The 15,506-nt window shown below is 40.7% G+C and overlaps 1 protein-coding gene across 1 annotated transcript in view; it reads left to right on the top strand.

Moving 5' to 3' along the window:
- The window catches only part of LCT (lactase), a 96,486-nt gene extending 81,212 nt beyond the window's left edge, over positions 1 to 15,274 (top strand). Inside the window, 4 exon segments of the mRNA XM_029607892.1 lie at positions 1,784 to 1,918; positions 5,720 to 5,940; positions 7,306 to 7,542; positions 14,187 to 15,274. Of these exon segments, the coding sequence (XP_029463752.1) occupies positions 1,784 to 1,918; positions 5,720 to 5,940; positions 7,306 to 7,542; positions 14,187 to 14,413 (820 nt within the window). The 3' untranslated portion in view covers positions 14,414 to 15,274.
- Positions 15,275 to 15,506: the final 232 nt, after the last annotated feature.

Genomic DNA, 15,506 nt, shown 5'->3' with positions numbered 1-15,506 from the left:
CTCTAGAAGTGGCCTGCTGGGTTGAATACTAATGGCCCGATTTTAAAAGGGCCATGTGTATAAAAAACAGGGGTTATGTGCGTGGCCTGGCCTTGCGCACGCTGCGCACATTTTAGAACAGGCTCAGCCACACACGTAACTCCCGTTATCGCTGTCCCGATGACAACCTACATCAACTTGGGGCATGAAGTAAGTTGAAAAACAAACAAAAAAAGGGATAGCTAGGATAGATTTAGGGGTTGGGGTGGAGAGGGGAAGAGGTAGAAAGAGTAGGGTTAGGGATATGAAGGTTCCCTCCCAGTCTGCTCCTTAATTGGAGCATGCATGTTAGAAAATCTGCACGTCTATGTGCGCACACCGGGAATTTTGCGCGCATGGATGTGCGTGCGCTCCTTTTAAAATCGACCCCTAGTGGATTAGAGCTGCACGTTAGTGTTAATTTATTCTCTTCACTCTGAGTGAAAAGACCGGCAATTGGTCCCTTCACTCACAGCTGTCATTAAAGGGACCAATCCCTTTTCCGAACCGATTCATTTTAGTTGGATAACTTTAGGGAAAATCAAGTTATCTGGCTAATTTTAGCCAGTTAATGTTAATCAGTTCTAAAAGGTGGATTGGTCCCTTCACTGACAGCTGTGAGTGAAGGGATCAATCATTGGTCTTTTTACCCGGAGTGAAGTGAATAAATTAATGTTAATGTGCTGGGAATTTAACCCAGGGGACCACTTTTGGGGGTTTGGAGTGGGGGAATTTGGCTAAGATCTCTAATTAAAATAGGGAAGGTGGGGATCGGTACTCACTCATCATGCTAGTTTTTTTGTTTTGTTTTTTTTGTTAACCGCTTAACTTTGGGCTTGCTATTTTTCTGATCAGAGTGAACTTGATTATTTTACTTGGCTAGCACTGAATATCATCACTAGCTGGCTAAATTTAAGCCATGCCCCAGAAACACCTCCACCATGACTTGTTTTTTTTTTTTAAGCCAGCTAAATATTAGCTGGATAATGACCTTTTGGTTAAACTTGGCCATTCAGTGAGGTGGGTTATTTAAAACTCTGGGATTGTCAGGTTGAGTCTTGAACTTAGCTGAACAAACTATTTATTTATTTAACTTATTTAAAAGACTTTAGAATATCAACCTCTTTGTTTGGCTACAGTCCTAAAGGACCATCCAAAGTTATCTGAAAAGGGGGCCTGGGCGGACTCAGAAGCTCATACTACATCATGTTTTTTGTTGGTCCTTTCATAGATATCACAATCCACAAAGACACAAATGGATTGCTTTATAATTCAGACATTGCTAAAAATGTCATAGCTGGCTACATTTTTAAGTATATATATATATAGTCACATGTATACAATTTTTAGCATAAATCAAGCATAGGTTTTGGTGCGGATCAACATTGCTCTCGCTCTGAGAAGAGAGCGTGTCATACACTTCTCGTGCAATTCTTGCAATTTTCTGTGTACCAGATTTGGGATATGTTTGTATTCTAAGGATCATACAGAAAACAAATCTTTTTTTTTTTTCCCCATTCCTTTTTCCGTAGGCAAAGAATGGGAAAATGTCATTTTTAATATTTCATCCCCTATGATTTATTCTTAATGTTTTTATTTATTTATTTATTTTTTTACTAACTAGCAAAAACAAAATATTAAGTAAAATATTTTCTGAAGAGTTTATGCAGATAAAAAAGTTGAACTGATTTATTTTAATATTTAAGGATTTCTTGCCAAATTCTGACAACTTCTTCCCTTCTCTCATTCTGTGTTGTAACTTTAGACTCCCTGAATTCACAGAGAGTGAAAAGCAGAGAATAAAAGGCACATTTGATTACTTTGGTTTTAATCATTATACCACAATACTGGCATCCAAGCTCAATTTTCCTACCGGCCTTCAGTCCTTTGATGCTGACAGGTAAAACTTGTTCAATTGTACTGTAAGCACATATTTGCTCTTTTTTGAAATGTGGTCCCTGTCTATAATGCTCTAGTTCTGAGTAACACAGTAGCATAGCCACAGGTGGGCCTGGGTGAGCAGTTGCCCACCCAATTAGGACCCAGGCCCACCCAACTGGAAGAGGCCTGCTAGAGCAAGGCCATCACAGGATCCCATCCCTGTGATGGCGAAGAGGAGCACCGGAGCTACAAGGCAGTCATGGGATCGTATCCCCGTGACAGCGAAGAGGAGAGCCGGAGCTGCAAGGCGGAGTCTAACCAGGCGGCAAGCCGGTTATGGGGGGAAGGGAGTGGAAGCTGTGCACGCTGGGGCACAGCTTCTGCTCCCTCCCCTCAAGCAGGAAGATTGGAGGGCCCTAGGGCCTGAAGATAACAGGAGACCTTCGGGGCTGTGGTGGAGCTCATTTCACCAAGGCCCGATGATAACAGGACACCATAATGTATGTGAGCTTGTATTTATGTGTGAATGAATGAGAACCTTTTTGTGTGTGCATGTGTGTGTGTATGGGTGGGTGAGAATGGGAGCTTGAATGTGTGTATGTGGGTGAGAATGGGTAACTGGATATGCGTCTCTGTGTGTATAAGACTGGGAGCCTGGGGGGGGGGGGGGGGGGGAGGGGGGTGAGAGAGTGAGAGCTTGTATATGTAAGAACATAAGAATATGCCATACTGGGTCAGACCAAGGGTCCATCAAGCCTAGCATCCTGTCTCCATCAGTGGCCAATGTAGGCCATAAGAACCTGGCAAGTACCCAAAAACTAAGTCTATTCCATGTTACTATTGCTAGTAATAGCAGTGGCTATTTTCTAAGTCAACTTAATTAATAGCAGGTAATGGACTTCTCCTCCAAGAACTTATCCAATCCTTTTTTAAACCCAGCTACACTAACTGCACTAACCACGTCCCCTGGCAACAAATTCCAGAGTTTAACTGTGCGTTGAGTGAAAAAGAACTTTCTCTGATTAGTTTTAAATGTGCCACATGCTAACTTCATGGAGTGCCCCCTAGTCCTTCTATTATCCGAAAGAGTAAATAACTGATTCACATTAACCCGTTCTAGACCTCTCATGATTTTAAACACCTCTATCATATCCCCCCTCAGCCGTCTCTTCTCCAAGCTGAAAAGTCCTAATGTCTTTAGTCTTTCCTCATAGGGGAGCTGTTCCATCCCCTTTATCATTTTGGTCGCCCTTCTCTGTACCTTCTCCATCACAACTATATCTTTTTTAAGATGCGGCTACCAGAATTGTACACAATATTCAAGGTGCAGTCCTACCATGGAGCGATACAGAGGCATTATGACATTTTCCGTTTTATTCACCATTCCCTTTCTAATAATTCCCAACATTCTGTTTGCTTTTTTGACTGCCGCAGCACACTGAACTGACGATTTCAATGTGTTATCCACTATGACACCTTGGTCTCTTTCTTGGATGATAGCTCCTAATATGGAACCTAACATTGTGTAACTATAGCATCCCCTATATGCATCACCTTGCATTAATCCACATTAAATTCCATCTGCCATTTGGATGCCCAATTTTCCAATCTCACAAGGTCTTCCTGCAATTTATCACAATCTGCTTGTGATTTAACTACTCTGAATAATTTTGTATCATCTGCAAATCTGATTTCCTCACTCGTATTTCTTTCCAGATGATTTATAAATATATTGAAAAGTATGGGTCCCAGTACAGATCCCTGAAGCACTCCATTGCCCACTCCCTTCCACTGAGAACATTGTCCATTTAATCCTACTCTCTGTTTCCTGTCTTTTAGCCAGTTTGTAATCCACAAAAGGACATCGCCACCTATCCCATGACTTTTTGTTTTTCCTAGAAGCCTCTCATGAGGAACTTTGTCAAATTCCTTCTGAAAATCCAAATATACTACATCTACCAGTTCGCCTTTATCTACATGTTTATTAACTCCTTCAAAAAAGTGAAGCAGATTTGTGAGGCAAGACTTGCCTTGGGTAAAACCATGCTGACTTTGTTCCATTAAACCATGTCTTTCTATATGTTCTGTGATTTTGATATTTAGAACACTTTCCACTATTTTTCCTGGCACTGAAGTCAGGCTAATGGGTCTGTAGTTTCCTGGATCACCCCTGGAGCCCTTTTTAAATATTGGGGTTACATTAGCCACCCTCCAGACTTCAGGTGCAATGGATGATTTTAATGATAGGTTACCCAATTTTATTAATAGGTCTGAAATTTCATTTTTTTAGTTCCTTCAGAACCCTGGGGTGTATACTATCTGGTCCAGGTGATTTACTACTCTTCAGTTTGTCAATCAGGCCTACCACATCTTCTAAGTTCACCATGATTTGATTCAGTCCATCTGAATCATTACCCATGAAACCCTTCTCCACTATGGGTACCTCCCCGAAATCCTCTTCAGTAAACACTGAAGCAAAGAAATTGTTTAATCTTTCCACTATGGCCTTATCTTCTCTAAGTGCCCCTTTAACCCCTCGCTCATCTAACAGTCCAACTGACTCCCTCACAGGCTTTCTGCTTCTGATATATTTAAAAACGTTTCCCCTCTATCATTCATCTCATTCGCCCTTCCCTCCCCACCTACCTTGGCTCTCATTTACCTGGCTTGATCTTCAGCTGACAAGACCTGGCCTCCCCATCAGTGGCTCGGTTCTACAGCGTGGCTTGACTGGCTTTTGTTTTGCTGATGGGGGTCTGGCCCCCCTGTCAGTGACTCAGTTCAGCTCCTCTTCTGCTGACAGATCCTAGGAAACTTCGCTAACTTTTCTGTTGTGACTGTTGCCACACGTCGTCATTTGCGTTCATTCATTGGCAGAGCCTGGGAAACTCCACTGTCTTTTGTGTTGCCGTGTTTCGTCTTCCACTTCCACTGGCAGGGCCTAGAAAACACTCACCAGCCTTTCTGCTGCCATTGTTCCCACGTGTGAAAAAAAAACACCTCTCTTTACAGGTCAGATCTCATAGTAGGAAGGCAAAGGATAGCAGGCTGGTTCATAGGCCATAGTTTGTGGTCTCCTTCATTAACCCTTCCATTTCATTTCTGAAAGCTAAGGTGATTTTAACTACAGAGCCACAAGAAAATGAGTGATGATGGTGAAAAAAAAAATTATAGCTCCCCAAACTATGCAATCCAACACTGCAATCCAGAGTTTAGACATTGTAACACACCCCCCCCCCCCCTATAAATAAGATGACCATTCAGCTTCATGTCATGTCAAGGAGGAGAGGCTGGACAGGTTCCAATTTCATCCCAATGAATGTGTGGAGCTATAATCTTGATTGCTCGAAGAAAACAAGACTATATCTGTATCCATGCAATGGAGTAAAGCCAGGACTCATTAGCTAGTCACCCTGCCTGTCATCTGGGTGTTTATTGGATTAAGATTTTTGCATATGATTATACAGAGTTAACGTGCCATTTATTTTCCACTTTTTAAAATCCTTATTATTATTTCAATCTCTGATTGCAATCATCCATGGAAATCCCACCATATGTGAATACCTGGAGTATGGATGAGATTCATGATTGTGACTATTTTTTGTCTTCATTTAATTTGTGTCAGTCTAAAAAAAAAAAAAAAAAAGCAATCACTCTGCCACCATTCCCACTTTCTGGTTTGCAGATTCCAATAGCACTGCCCTTCCAGGGAGCCATGCTTTTGACCATCTAAAGGCTTTTATGTTTTCTGGGGGGAGAAAGAGGAAGGGGTATGGTTAGGAAAGGCTGAAAGATGATCATTCTTTTCTGATATTCATAGGGGAGTAGCCTCCTTGACTGACCGCAGTTGGCTGGGCTCTGGCTCCATTTGGTTGAAAGTAACTCCCTTTGGCTTTAGAAGGATATTGAACTGGATAAAGACAGAATACAATAATCCTCCTATTTATGTGACGGAGAATGGCATTTCTGAACGTGGAACAACGTTCAATGATCCTTGGAGAACACATTACTACCGGAGTTACATTGATGAGGCATTGAAAGGTATGGAAGCCTACCAATGAAGAGCCATTTAAAAAAGTTTACTAAATAGGATAAAACCACTGTCCCACTACTGTACATTTCTCCTCATCATTTATTACATAAAAGTCATTTTGAAAATTAGGCTTTAAAAGATGAAACCTAAGCTTAACTTGTCTTTGTAGATAATGAGAAGATAATGGTGGGCTACTCAGTATAGGTTTAATGTTGTATTTTGATTCTATTGTATGTTTTTAGTTAATAAATTGTAAATCATCTTGAGATTTTTTTAAGGTGATAAATAAATGTGATAATAGATGCAGGTTATAGTTATGTGTTAGATAAGGTTTTATTTTGTCTTACATCTCTACCAGAGATCACTGTTCTTTATACTTATTATTAATCTCTAGTGCCAGAAAACATCATCGCCTGCATCTAAGAGGCCAATGGCAATAGTTAAAAGTAGTCCCACTTTCTGCTGAAACAACAATGGGATCAGGAAAAAAAAAACAAAAACAACCTTTTCACTCAACCGGGATGTTCCAGTGTATTTCTTGCAACTGATCCCATGAGCATTTTAAACAAAATAATTTGTCCCATTGTTATAAAGTCATTTTTCATTCTGATACCTAAAAAGTGCTTTAGTTCACATACATAGCTTCTTTTTTCCAACAGAAAACGGACCCTCACCTTTGTGGACTTTCCTTCTTAACTTGAAATGTCATTTGAAATGATATTAAATGCATTTTAAAGATATATTAAATAAGTAAATAATTTAAAAAAAATGGTTGAAGACTCCATCGTTCTCATGTGAACTCAGTGGTGAACATATTTCATTTAATCAACAGTTAACAAATTGAATTTAAAGATACCCCCCCAAAAAAAATTAATTTAATTAAAATCCCCCCATCCTGCTGCTCTTCTATTTCTTATTATCCGTTCACATACTTAGCAGGAGGGGAAGGGGTAGGTTGACTTTACTTGAAAGTTACAATTTATAACACATCTCTTTTAAAGTCGTAATCCAAAAGGTTAAACAGGTCCAAACCTTTGTTTGCAGTTTATGTAAAGACAAACTGAGGAACAAAGAAAAATGCTCAGCAAAGGTAGATGGACTCTTTGTAATTTGAAATATCTTTGATTAGATTAGCATACCAATTATCCAAAGAGGATCTTGTAGGCAAGCTTTCAAGACCTCATGAATCCATTTTTGAACTGCATAGATGGAGCAAATGGATTTCTCCAAGTCACCATGAATGTTAACAGGATACGAAATAAAAGTATTAGAACTGTGCTTGCAAGGCTTTTATAGCAGAGTAATATTCTATGTTTCTGTATTTAGTATTTGCAGTCATTTAGTAATGCCTAGATAATCTGTGCATTTAACAGCTGTGGAAATTGATCGTGTGGATCTACGAGGTTACACAGCTTGGTCACTGATGGACAATTTTGAATGGGCTATGGGATACGCAGAAAGATTTGGTTTGTATTACACAAACTACTCCGATCCATCTCGAGCACGCATCCCCAAAGAATCTTCAAAATTTTATACAAGTATCATTCAGTGCAATGGTTTTCCTAACCCCGCAACTGGCCCTCATCCTTGCCTTCAACTACAACCAGAACGTATGTAGAGCATAAATTAATACAGTTATCTAAAATCTGCAAAATATATTTGTGTATTATTGATAGGGACCTTCAGTTTTTATTTTATTTTTCCTGGGAATGTCAATGATGCAACAAAAAAAGTCAGAAGAAAACTGACTTATTCCACTAATTTTTCTCCTGCATATTATAAACAAAGTTATTTTCCATTGATTGTTTTTTTGTTATATCATTGAAATTCTCAGTAAAAATAAAAACTGAAGATGTAGGTCCCTCATTATTGATCACCATAATTATGCAATCTGGATTGAGTGCACATTAGAAATGTATTGCTTGTGGATGTATTTAATGCTAATAGAATATCTCTAATTGTTACTGAATCCAGGGGCTGAATTCAAGCTGGCTAATATGGATCCATTATTCAACTAACTGACCCTTCTCAGAAACATATTGTAGGACTCTGATGTACCACTCTTATTATTGCCTCCTAACATTACATGACTATTACAGAACATTGGTTCTCACCCCAGTTCTCAGGAAACACACAACCAGTTGAGTTTTCAGGATATCTGCAATAAATAATCACAAGAGAAATCTGCAAACAATGGAGGGACTCAGACTCAAATTACAAACTTGTACACAGAGGTGGGATAAGCTTGTCATCCACTTCAAGGTCATCAGAAGAGTCAGGTATAGCCAAATGGCTGACCAAGCCTCCGTCTTTCAATTCAGTGCAAGACAGTTTTCCGTCCTCCAGATGTTGATTCCCTTTAAATATTCTGTCACAGTTTCCAGCATAAGAGTCTCAGTAGGTCACAGAGGAAAGCACAGCTGATGTCATCAGCATCAGTTCTATAGCCCATACCAAAAGATGCCACAGTTTCCTTGTTGTTTAGAGAGAGATTTTAAACTCAGGGAATAGAGATAGGCCCTGTGGAATCCCTGTGTCAGTGAATTAGTGTAGGAGGGGAGACAAGATTTTGCACCCCAGGATCTAGGTTTCCCATCATTTAATGACACATTTTCCTATTTGTTTTAATATATTTTGAAAGAAAAGGGAAATAATCTATAATATAAAGCCATTTTATGCATTCTTGACATATCTTTTTTAATACAAAAACAAGAATTTCACTCTTATATCTGTGAGAACATAAAGGTATCTTAAGAAAGAAATATTAAATCTATATGTAAATGACTTTCATAATGGCACCAAAGAAACTGTATTAATTTGTTTGGATGACTGATGTCCAAAATGGCATCAACAGTATAATCATTGATCATAAAAAAATGGTTAGACACTCATGAGAAAAAATATTTTGTTTTGATTTTTCAAATATGCAAAGTCACTAAGGAGATATCAACACTAATCTGAAAAAACCTTTCTGAAGATCGATGGTTATACAGTCAAGTTGATACAGGGTCAGAAATTTGTTAAAGGAGGCTGTCAGAGCATTTCTTGCTGGTCTGCTTTAAGATTAAGGGCCTGATTCAATAAGGCATTTCTCTCATTTTATGTTTGTGGGAAAATGCCTTGATGAATCAGGTCTAAGTTTGAGAATTACCGGCATCAAAGGTTTCTTGCAAATTTAAAAAATGGAGGACATTTACAGACAATCCCACATTTCCTGAAACAGAGAACTGTGCTCTCGAAACGTTGCAGCGTGAGGAAGTTGGAGTGATTTGCAGTACTATAATAGGAGTTCACTCAAGTTTGCATTGTTCCTCCACTTGACTGTATAACCCTCATCGATCTTCAGAAAGGTTTTTTTCAGATAAGTTGATATTTCCTTAGTGACTTTTTATGTACATATTTAAAAAACCAAAAACAATTTTTTTTCTCATGAGTGCCTAACCATCTTTTAACACCAATGATTATTGCCATTTTGGACATCAGTCATCAATCAAATTGATGCAGTTCTTTGGTGCTATTATGAAGGTCATTGAGATATAGATATAACTTTTCTGTCTTATGATTCTTTTATCCGCCCACAGATATTAGAGTGAAATTCTTGGTTTTGTATGTTATACTTTACTCCTGGGTTCCTTGTTTTTTTTAATATCTTTTTTAATGGCAGAGCAGAGACAAGGTTAAGGCTTACAACCATTTGTAGACTTTCCTGTCCTCTGTTTTTAGCATCAAGACATAATGGGGCGGATTTTAAAACCCCTGTGCGCCGGCGCACCTATTTTGCATAGGCCGCCGGTGCGCGTAAGTCCCGGGGCTTTCGAAACGGGGAGGGAGGGGGCGTGTCCGGGGGCGTTCCCGAAACGACGTGACGTTTCGGGGGCGTGCCGTGGGTTTCGGAGGCGGGCCCGGGGCGTGGCACTGGCCCGGGGGCGTGGTCGAGTCCTCCGGACCACGCCCCCGGGACCGGAGGACGGAGCGGGGCTGCCGGCGACGCGCGCAAAGTTACGCCTGCTGAAAGCAGGCGTAACTTTGCCGACAAAGGTAAGGGGGGGTTTTAGATAGGGCCGGGGGGGGGGGTGGGTTATGTAGGGGAAGGTGGGTGGAGGGCGAAGAAAAGTTCCCTCCGAGGCCGCTCCGAAATTGGAGCGGCCTCGGAGGGAACAGGCAGGCCGCGCTGGGCTCGGCGCGCGCAGGTTGCACAAATGTGCGCCCTACTGGGCACGCCGATCCCGGATTTTATAGGCTACACGCGTATCTTATAAAATCTGGTGTACTTTTGTTCGCGCCGGTGGCGCGAACAAAAGTACCGGCACGCGTATTGTTTTAAAATCCGCCCCAATTTGCATACTCCAGCCCAGTGGCATCAAACTATTGTCCTTCAGGGGCAGATACATCTTGCATGTATTTCCATTGAGTGGCCTAGTTTATAGTTTTCATATTTTGGTCACCATGAAGATCAAATCTAGGTGTGATCCTCAAGAGCCAGAGTTTATTACCTCTGCCTTCAGTATCCCTTGACTAGAAAATGAGAAACTATGGACATCAGTAGCCCCAGCAGAAGCTTAAAATAACACTTGGAAAGCATCATATATCAAATGTATCAGATATTTCCTACACCCCTCATCAATGTTCAGCAGTTGAATATTCTTGTTTCCCTAGAGGGAGAAACTCAATTTTTATGCCCCTTCCACAATCAAATGCATATACTTGACTATGTAAATCTGATGGGACACCATGTGAGAACTAAACATAGTGGGGTGGATTTTAAATGCCCTGCGCGCGCCGGCAGCCTATTTTGCATAGGCTGCCGGCGCACGCAGAGCCCCGGGATGTGCGTAAGTCCTGGCGTGCGCAGATTTACATCTGCTTTTAGCAGGCGTAAATCTGCCAACAAAGGTAAGGGGGGGTTTAGATAGGGCTGGGGGGGTGGGTTAGGTAGGGGAAGGGAGGGGAAGGTGGGGGGAGGGCAAAGGAAAGTTCCCTCCGAGGCCGCTCCGAAATCGGAGCGGCCTCGGAGGGAACAGGCAGCGAGCGCTGGGCTCAGCGCGCGCAGGTTGCACAAATGTGCACCCCCTTGCGCGCGCCGACCCCGGATTTTATAAGATACGCGCGGCTACGAGTGTATCTTATAAAATCCAGCGTACTTTTCAGTCACATATATTGCTAACCAGTGTTCTCCAGGAAGGTCGTGGGGGTCGGTTTTTACCACCAAGCTTGCAGGTTTCCTTTCTATTTGTACATCAGACAGCCAGTCACTGGGCAGGACGTCTACAAAAGATTTTGTAACATACGGATCCTTCTTTAAAATACGGAAGATCTGTACGGTTGAATGGCCTCACGTCGTTTCGGGAACCCCCTGTGGTTAATTTCTATCACATTGTCAAAGACACCATACACTTCATGGTTTCCGGCTGTGTCTTTATAAAACAAACCTCTTGTAAACTGTGTTTTCAGAGGGCCCTCACCATAATTGAGAAGCAGTTCTATGAGGGCTCTAAAATTACTAAAGCACACATGAATTTTCTTTAAAAATCATTTTCATGAGTGGCTCCTTCAAGGTGTAATCCCTGAGCAGCGCCTTCATAGTGTAAGGTGCCGCACACGAAAATTATTTTTAAAGAAAATTCATATGTGCTTTAGTAATTTTGAAACCAATCGGTGAATTGAAAGAAAAATCTCCCCGAGGTCCCTGAAGCAGGCAGACAATTGCCGAAACACGGCCAATGTCGGGCACGTGGCTCCGACCACACAGAAACGGCAAGACTCCGTTTGGGAGCAAAGGAAACTGATAAGTACTAACAGAAAGCGAAAACGCCTAGGGAGGGTCGGGCTATCCACCAGGGAGAGGATATTAACTAAGCACATGAAAGAAAAAATAAAAAATAAAATAATAAAGTATTTGAAGAATAAACACGGGAGCTACTCATTGAGACAATCACAAAGTGGTTGTCTTAAACGTAGTCACCACACATCACCACGCATTGGGGAGTTCCCTTAATGTATGGTTGTTAATGATTTCTAGAAGAAAAGGGAATGAGGTTTGGTTGTTGATAAATCATTAAAAAAGCGACAGGGCCCTTTCTGATGACATTCTAAAGGGCGTGTTTTTGGGGTGATAGTGAGGGGTGGACTTCTGGCGATGTCATACCCGTGACATAGGGGGTGTGGCTTGGGGGCTGGGTGACAGTGGTGCCACCAGTGACATCATAGGGGGTGGTGGTTTGGGGGGGGGGCGGGGCATGCTTCTATTGGGGAGCATGCTCACAGGTATCACCTCAATATTCCTCATACCTCACTCACAAAATCTCTTCCTTAGATGAATTTAAAAGCACTCTATGCTAAGCCATTGCACAATGACCTACATCTTAAACTCTTGAAAAGCCTCTGATTCTCTCTACCCTAAGAGTCATTTGGCTGTATATCAGCTTAGAGATATCCCTATATGCCTAATAATCGAATAACCCTGCCTAATGGTGTAAAAAATATTAAATAATGGCAAAAGTAGGAATCCTTGTACAACTGCACATTTACTTCCCATCACAGTAATCAAAGCTCCCTTGGTCAATATCTGATGGGATCTATTTGACAAAAACTTGAACACTTTAATCAGCATGAAGCACATTATTGCTGAGAACCTGTCTTGTTGCCATTCTACTCTGAAGCTGCCTACCTGTAAACATCTGTTCATCTGTCCGTTTAAGCCATTTAAGCCTTTAGACATTTCCTGGTCTGCCATTGGTGTTAATGAAAGTCCTGCACCCTATGAGTGACATCTCCCTTTCTCATCCTCTCCCAACCATATCAACAGACACCATACAGGGAGAAACAGGATGGGAGGGGCTGGAGAAGGAAACAGGGCAGTTTTCTATGCTTTGTCCTTTCCAGCCTTACCTTTTTCCTTCCTGTCCTCAATATGTGGAGATTATTTACTTATTTGGAAATATTTATAGTCTGCTTATAATAACAAAGGCATGCTAAGCAGATTACATAGTCAACCATAACACATTCATATAAACCAATAAAATAAAACATAAAAATATAAACAACAAAAAGCAGAAAAGACAACAATTAATATAACAAGCGAGCAGAGCTAGAGCAGATACAGTTTAGCCTGCAGCTGTCTGAGCCCAGGATTCTAGAGGGGAGAGGAGACATCCCTAAGCACAAATTAAGGAGTTGTGATTTGTGGGGGGCAGGAGGGAGGAGAGTACTGGAGTCAGGGGAGAGGGGAAGGAGCAATGGTAACATGGAATAGACTTAGTTTTTGTGTACTTGCCAGGTTCTTATGGCCTGGATTGGCCACTGTTGGAAACAGGATGCTGGGCTTGATGGACCCTTGGTCTGACCCAGTATGGCATCTTCTTATGTTCTTATGTCATTGCTGTAGACCAAGGGGTGGGGGTAGAAAAGAGTTGATATGCACCTCCTCCATCTACAGCAACTCAGGGTGACCACAACTCGAAAATTTGCGGGTATGTCCATAACTCTCAGACATCAGATATTGATGGTATTGAGTGACACCTTTGAGTAATTACTACATCTAGGGATTATATACTGTAGGTCCAGATAACACATGCAAATCTCATGATGGTCAGTAATGGACATCTTAACATTACAGTAGAAGCAATGCCAACTTCTTTGGCAATCGTCAGATAAACTGAAATCAAAATAAAATGATTTTTCAGAAATACAAGTTGGTTGAAGCCATAGAACAAAGCCACACCAAGAGGATGAAAACATGGGACCGAATAGCCTTGACAAAACTAAAAATTAAGATAATGCCAAAAAGCTACATAAATAAATGGTACAATAGAGAACTGTCTGAGGCAGCTTCAATAGTGAAAATAGCAGTTCTTAGTAGCTGTAAAAAAAAAGCCAAAACAGTCACAGAACTGACCCACCACTTTATTATCACAGACAAAAACAGAGCCCGGGGGTGGTGGGAGGGAAGAGACTCCATGTGACATTAATTGCATTCCCATAAAAGCTTTTCTAGGTATCTCTGAAAAATACTCCCATTCACATCATTCACTAGTGTGACTGGTCAGCCTGATTGTTGTTTGGAGAAGGAAGTTAATTCAGTAGTCCTTTCCCACAAAATGTGTTGTTACAGACAGTATCTAACGTGATACATGTAAAATCAGACAAGCAGAGGGTGTTCCTAGCAAGAAGCATCCTAAAGCAAACTTTTGGTTATATTTTTCTAGGTTTAAGAAAACAAAATCTTATTTTTCATGTCTATTTTTTGCCTTGCCAGATACTACCACACCTATGCCTGTCTATGAGAGCAATGCGACTACTACCACCACCCTTGCACCTGTCTACGAGAGCTATGGGATTGTGCAGTTTCTGGGGTTAGATATAACCCCTTCGAATGCAGAGACTGCTCTCTATGTGCTATTTTCTTTAGTACTCTTTTTTGTATTGGCATTTTGTTTCTTTTTGTGGCAATACATAAGGTTATCTGAAAAAGTAAGAGGATAAAATGAAACAGTTTTTGCATTACAAAATATATATGGCCTCTTAAATGACGTTCTACACTTCTGAATCTGTACTTGGGTTATTATAAAACACAGGTAACGGTTTATAAAAGAATGTTTCTTCATGAAATTATTTCCTTTCATTGTTGTATTACCACCTTGTTAAGATGAAATCAGATGACAGTACCAGATTAAAAACTGAATATTGAAGTGACCCCGAAATAATACAGTGGGCCCTGGAGGAATGGAGTTGATTTCTACCCCTTGAACAGAACAAGAGAGCCTGCAGACATCCATGGCAGAAGTCTGTGATGACATTTTGAAAGCACTGCAAGTCAAACAGGGCAGATGCTTTCTTACTGCAAGTGATCAAATTCTTCTAATTTCTCTAGAGGGAGAAACTCAATCTGTGGGCCGCTTCTTTAGTGAATGCATGTACCCGACTGTAAATGAGTAGGGATATAAAGAGCAAATGGGACAAGCTGGAATAAAAGGCTTACTGTTAGATAACTGTTCTCCACAGTTTACATAAACAGTTATCAGCCCCACATTCAGCATGAACAAGTCAGCAAAATCATTTATTTGAACCAATTGGCCAGAAGAGTTATGTAATTCTTTTAATGTGGTACAGAAACAGCAGTAGTACAAGATTTCAAACTCTTAAATCCTAGAAATCTCATTATGTCAGGATTGTTGCTGATATTTAACTGAGTTATTAGAGGGAATGCAATCCAAAAAATACACTGTCAATCACAAAACCTATTGTCTTACAGATTAAATGCTTGAAGAAATTAAATATTGAATATATGAAATTATATTCAAAACCAGTTATTACAAATAACATGATATAGTCAATCCCACAGGATGAAACACCATTAAACAAAGTATACACAAGATATTTTACCGATTACTGTTATTTCTTGGCGAAAAAATGAACAAAACTGACATCCCACTACACCCCTTTTCAATTGAGTAATATCTAATTCCTACTATCCTAAGTTCTGCCAATGTCATTCCTTTGCCATCCGGTTTACCTGACAGGAAAGAAAAGGACTATCATAATGATGACATACCAAGTCAACACCTTAGTTTCAACT

Source organism: Rhinatrema bivittatum, chromosome 6 (assembly GCF_901001135.1).
Source record: "Rhinatrema bivittatum chromosome 6, aRhiBiv1.1, whole genome shotgun sequence".
Lineage (NCBI taxonomy): Eukaryota > Metazoa > Chordata > Amphibia > Gymnophiona > Rhinatrematidae > Rhinatrema > Rhinatrema bivittatum.
The sequence above is the reverse complement of the archived record's forward strand: the minus strand, read 5'-3'. Positions and strand labels throughout refer to the sequence as shown.